Below are 5,873 nucleotides of genomic sequence, written 5' to 3' on the forward strand. Positions count from 1 at the left end.
GTGTATGTGCGCGAGTGTGTGTGTTTATGCTGCTCGTCTCTTGCCAACAGTAACAGCTCAGTAGCCAGTGAGCAGGAAGAGAGAGGTTCATTAAAAACCAAATACAGAGCTTACATAACCAACAGTTCTGTTCATCCCAGAACCCCCTCCCCGTGCTACAAACACACTTCTCCTTCATCCCCATCTTCTTTCCCTCCCACGCCTACTGGCAGAGCCCACCCATCATCCTCTTCTCCTCCCATAGCAACAGCTCATCTCAGCTCTCCTCCCTTGTTCCTAGACCAGCAGATTGCCTCAGTCCCTCCATCTCCCCCGTCCTTTATCTGCTCCCTCAGTCCCTGCCACCTCCTCTTTGCTCTCATCATATCTCCTTCTGTTACTCCCACACCATTCCAAGCTGTACTTCAAACTTTACAAACAGCGGGAGTACGAACCAGGAATATTAACTAGAGTTAAAACAGGAAACCTTTGATTTTACAGAGAACAAGGAAATGTCACATTGCTCCCAAACGTCTTTTTTAGACTCAGGAAAAAGCCTTCAGCTCTTTCAGAGGTGTGATTTCATATAGGGATTTGGTTTCCACAAGCCTCTGTTACTCACTTGCATACTAAAGATAAAGGGTGTGCAAGTGCAGTAAGTGTGAGAACACAGCAGATGGCAACACAGATTAAGGCTTTGGGCTGTATTAGTAATTGTCTGGAGTAACTCTGCTCTAAAATCCACTGTCGTGATCTTCCTCCATCAGATTACAGACTGTCAGTCAAACCCATTCTCCTCCCCAGCAGAGGAACATTTGAAAAACTGCATCTTTAATGCTACAGATACTGGCACGTGGTTGTCTCACACTAAAAACCACCAACATAGGATTAACTCAAGCATGAATCAAACCGGACAAAAACCCCTCATTTAAATTAGAGGATCCCAAAACGAGGGATGTGAACTACCTGGATCACACGAACATAATCTGCTTTCACCAACAGTCCTCTTCTGATATGAAACTTTAGATCAAAATCTCACAGTTTTGACACAGTGGAGAAAATCCAGCGTGCAAAGCAGGATTGATCTAAAATTAGCAGCATCACTGGGAACAGTTTAGAAGTGCACGGGGAGAAAACCTTGAAGGGGAGATCCACCAGTCTAAAAAAAAGAAAAGAAAAAAAGCCATGACCTTCATCTTGATGGCCAGAGTTGTGGACCATTATGATCACACCTCATATTATCAGTTTATAAATCAGCTTCTACTTATGGGTGACCACAGCAGGACTGACAAATGTTAACAAATTCTTTATCCAGTTTAACCGAATCACAGAGACATTGGAACCAGAAACATTTTAAAGCCCTAACATTCAAAAACAAAAAAGCAACAGGACTACATATTACACATATATTACTTACTTATAACTCTAAGGATATTATAGTATATTTGTGTCTTTATTGAACAGTGGGGGTGGGGGTGGGGGGGGGGTCCTCTGAAATGTAGCAGGTTACATTTGTGCAACATTTCTATCACCATATTTTAGCAGAACATGTGACTGAAGCCAGACTTGAATGTCCCTGATTAATTCTTTAGCCAATTTAAAAAATACAGACTCAGTGATGTTATTTTTCAGTGTAGTGTTTCTTCACATCTCGTTCTGATTTCTAAACTGGTACCAAGATATCTTTTCTGAGGTACCTGAAATAAGCTACAATTTGAGCAAAAACAAACTGTCCTAAAAAGGGACATCGAAAGACAAAAACAAAATACGCTTCAATTGTTGTTTTAGATTATAAAACCAAGTTAAATGCAGAAATAAATGATTAACAGCGCAATGAGCATTTATTGCAGCCAGCAAACTAAAGCCTGGTGGCTTTCACATTTCAGCTGAGAACATCCTAATAGTAACAAAAACAGGAAATTTAGAAATCCACATATATTATATTTACATAGACAGTTGAAACACATGCACACATGCTCACACACACTTAAAGTCAAAAATGTATGGGAGAAAAGTCGCAGTGGAAGTGGCTGTGGATCTCTCTAGGACTGTCATACTCAATTTTGACACAAGAGGGCACTGCAGGGCTTTCTGGAGAGGCCGCGTTGACCTGCGAGGGCATTAGCAATGACTCCCTGGCTGGAGTATCCTCCACCCTGAGGCAAGAGTGCCGCAGCGTTGACACAGGTGGCAGGACGGTGGCGGTGCTGCTTGTGAAAGTCTGGTTGAGCGAAGGATTCTGAGAATTTGCATGCAACGACTCCTGGTCCTCCCCAGGAAAGAACGAAGGAAGAGGGAGGGTGGTGGAAGAGGTAGGCTGGTGCTCTCGACCGGGTCCCAAGCTGCCAGGGTAAGCAGGAGGGCACTGAGTACGCTGGTGCATGGCTGGCTGACTGCACATGTTGCCCCATGGGTAAGACTGGTACGCTGTGATCCCAGCTGGATGGAAAACACACGCAGATCCAAACAGACTGAAAATTCAGCTTCAGTGGCAGTAATTGAAACCTCAAACATTTCACCTGTCATAAGACTAAGAATGCCAAGAGTATCTGCATACCATTTAATTCTAATGTTTTTCCTGTGCCCTCAACATGACTCCCTTTTGTCTTATTAATCAATGCTGACCTATACATTTCCTTATTAAATCACCATGTAATTTAAACATCCAACTACAAAGCTTCTGATCTTTCCAATTTGCACCACTGACTGAATGGTGACTAAAGCTGATGATATGACAGTGATGAGAGCAATGTATAATACAAGATTAAAAATAATTATTGAAAAACTGAATCCTTGTTCAATGATTGTGCAAACATCTGTTTACATAGAAAGCACCAAGTCAAACTTTCTTTTGACTTCTGGGTTAGTTTACACTAATGTAGGGTGTATAGTTTTTACTTTCCATTTGATCCTATAGGATCTTTTGTCAGAGTAAAATTTCATATTTTTTTCCAATACATCAATTAATGCAATCTCATTTCACCCCAGTGACTCACCATGGTGACCAGATGACTGCAGTAGGATTTGACCTGCACTCTGGGACTGAAAGTAGGCATGACCCGTGGTGGAATAGGTCACCACTCCTGTAGAGTTTCCTCCAGGGCCAAAAGTCAGGTAGGAAGTAGGATTAGACTCTGGAGGGTTAGGGGTGAGGTAGGGGGATGGTGTGAGGTAGGTCATGCGGGGCAGAGATGCTTGAGGTTGGAGCTGAGGCTGGCTGGTGGGGTAGGAGGTCTGGAGCTGGTAAGACAGAGTGTTGCTCTGCTGGCTAGACGTCAGGTAGTCCAAGTCAAAGAGCAAACTGAAGACAACACAAACAAGAATTTAGTGACAAACATGAACATCTTTGATTATGGCTCCATCTGTAGGTTGTGGTTGCACTTATGATTACTTCTAGTGATATCGAGGCAGACAGACACAATCAGAGTTTTATTCTCAGGTCTCACATTATTTATGAGGTTTCTGCCACCATCTCTATGCAGTACATCTGCGTTACTGAACATGTAAAGATACTGCCAACCGTATCTACAAAGTAGAAGTTTTAGTGCTGTCACACATCTATAGTCATACAACCATAACTGTATAAGAACAAAGTGACTAAGTGCAATCTCTCACAGCATATTTTAGCTAAAACTGACTCCCTGCTACTACAGACGCTGTGTGAGCCATCACTACATCAGTATTTCACAGATTCCCTCTCTGCCTACTCTCTGTCCTGCTGTCAGCTCTTATACTCATCCATATTTGAAGCATCCTCTAGTATTCATGTCACAGTTTGCTGTGAGTGGAGCTGACCTGGTGTCAGTCGGCAGAGACTGGGTCTCACGGTGGGCCAAGGTAGAGCCACCCTCCAGAGCATCCAGGAAGAGGGGTGGGGTGTGGGCTGGTGTGTTGAGGAGAGGAGGAGTGGGGTTTGCAGAGTTAAAGGTCGAGGTGAAAAGAGGAAGGCTGGCTCGCCGCAGAGGGGGAGGGCTCTGCATGGGACGGGGGGGATACTCCACCAAACCCTCCTGTTGCTGGCCTGTATCCCTCACTCTGCTTTCACCTAACAGATAAAAACCAAGCAATTACAAAGTAAGATTAGGAAGAGATACTGTAGTTTGGTTTCTGTGTAATTTTACTATCTCAACCTGCAGTGTGAAGGTTTGCTGAGCTGAACAAAGATGTCATTCTTCTATAACCACTTCCTCATATGTAGGAAAATCCGTTAATTAAAAACCTATGTTTGTAATGCCATAAAAGCCACAAATTTTATCGAGGTCAAATTTGCTGCTACTTTACATAACCGACCCTACAACTGAAAGAGTTTTGGTGGACAAGCTTTGTCTGCCTCTCTTCCAGTAAAAATAACTAATGTTAACAGAGGATCCTAAGCAAATGTAACGAAATTTTTCAGCCATGATGGAGGTGGGGTGACTGCATCGCTGCTTGATCATCCAGACATCAAAGAATTTAAGCTGGTCCGGTTTGAGATCATTTCTTTTGGGATTAATAAAGTATTCTGATTGTAATCATTCATCAGCGCCTCACAAAGGAATGATAATGCAGGTTGAAGGGAAACTTAATCCCAAATCCAAGTTTACATATTTTCCTTTGACCTTTAGACTTATGTATCCATCTAGATTGTTTTGTTGTGATGTTTCCCTTTTCATCAATGGAACGAGATGGTCTTCACATTACAAAAAAAAAACTTAACACTTTGTCTGTTTAATCAAACAAAACTAAAGTAAAAATTCAAAAACCTTGTTATGAGCAGTTTTATGTAGGACCTATTTTTTTTTCCAATGCTACTTTCAGCTGTTCACTTATAGACAAGGGCTCGCCACGGTGGGGAGGTCTGCATGTTTGATTTCTTTTTAATGATTATGTATATTTTTGCACTGGATGTCGCTTATTAGGCAAATGTGTAATGTGCAAAACAAAAAGGGCACAGAGCTTGCTAACATCATAGCTCAGCTGAAGGGTGATGCGATCTTTAACACCTTTGTATGCAATTTTAAATTTGGGTTGAGTCGTTAATTTTAATAAGATAAAGAGAATTCCTCAGAGACAGACTGAATGCTCACCAAGCTAATGCATGAAAAGCAGAGTGTCATAAAATGTGCATGTGTGGATTTTCACACCTGGGCTGCTGAGGCTGGACAACAGGCTGCTGTGGGAGGGTGGGCTCTGAGTGGTTATGGTGGGGAATGAAGGTGGCACAGGGGCAAGCTGGGGTAGCTTGGGAGGAGCATAATAATGAGACAAAGAAGCGGCTCCCTTACTAAAACAAAGACAAAGAACAAAAATGCACTTAAGCATGAATCAAATCAAAGTACAGAGATAAAAATCTAGAGGTGTGTGTGTGTGTGTGTGATCGTTGATGTGACGTCATTTGTATGCGACACAACAATGGAAAACCTCGAGACGATGGTGTACCTGCTGCTCTGTGTGTGGGGTTTTTTTTTTGGGGGGGGGGGGGTTTTCCCCCATGTGTCGGCTTTCAGAAATGGTAGTTTTGTTTTTTGTGATTAAGTCGCTCTCATGACTGTTGAAATCACATTTTTGGATAGGCTAGATCACTTCGAACCGGAGCCCAGTAGGTACTGAAAGTGTTATTGCTGTGTCTTTACTCAGCTGAGCCTCAACTGAGCTATTAAGGTCACATAATGAGGCTGGGCAAGCCCTCACAGTGACTTTACCCTTAACCCCCAGTGATAGTAATACACAGTACCTTTTTTTTTTTTTTTTTTTGTTTTCTTCTTCTCACACCTTGGCTCATGTGAAGAAGCTCTGGGTTAATAATGGGTCAATGACCCTCAGGACCACTTCCAAAGCCCCCACTAGGCGTTAAATACCTGGGACTCTCAGACTTTTGTTTGTAGAACTGAAGAAGCCTCTTGGATAAGAGGTGA

General features: G+C 42.6%; 1 protein-coding gene across 1 annotated transcript in view; it reads right to left on the reverse strand.

Moving 5' to 3' along the window:
- Positions 1-768: 768 nt before the first annotated feature.
- LOC102300735 (rho guanine nucleotide exchange factor 5) overlaps positions 769-5,873 on the reverse strand; it is a 15,234-nt gene continuing 10,129 nt past the window's right edge. Inside the window, exons 6-9 of the mRNA XM_005932966.3 lie at positions 5,103-5,242; positions 3,775-4,024; positions 2,976-3,280; positions 769-2,418 (exon numbers count right to left, since the gene is read on the reverse strand). Coding sequence (XP_005933028.1) covers positions 1,973-2,418; positions 2,976-3,280; positions 3,775-4,024; positions 5,103-5,242 — 1,141 coding nt within the window. The 3' untranslated portion in view covers positions 769-1,972. The remainder of the gene's footprint in view (positions 2,419-2,975; positions 3,281-3,774; positions 4,025-5,102; positions 5,243-5,873) is intronic.

This window comes from Haplochromis burtoni, unplaced genomic scaffold, assembly GCF_018398535.1.
Source record: "Haplochromis burtoni strain Fernald_Lab_line unplaced genomic scaffold, NCSU_Asbu1 Contig_163, whole genome shotgun sequence".
Taxonomy (NCBI): domain Eukaryota; kingdom Metazoa; phylum Chordata; class Actinopteri; order Cichliformes; family Cichlidae; genus Haplochromis; species Haplochromis burtoni.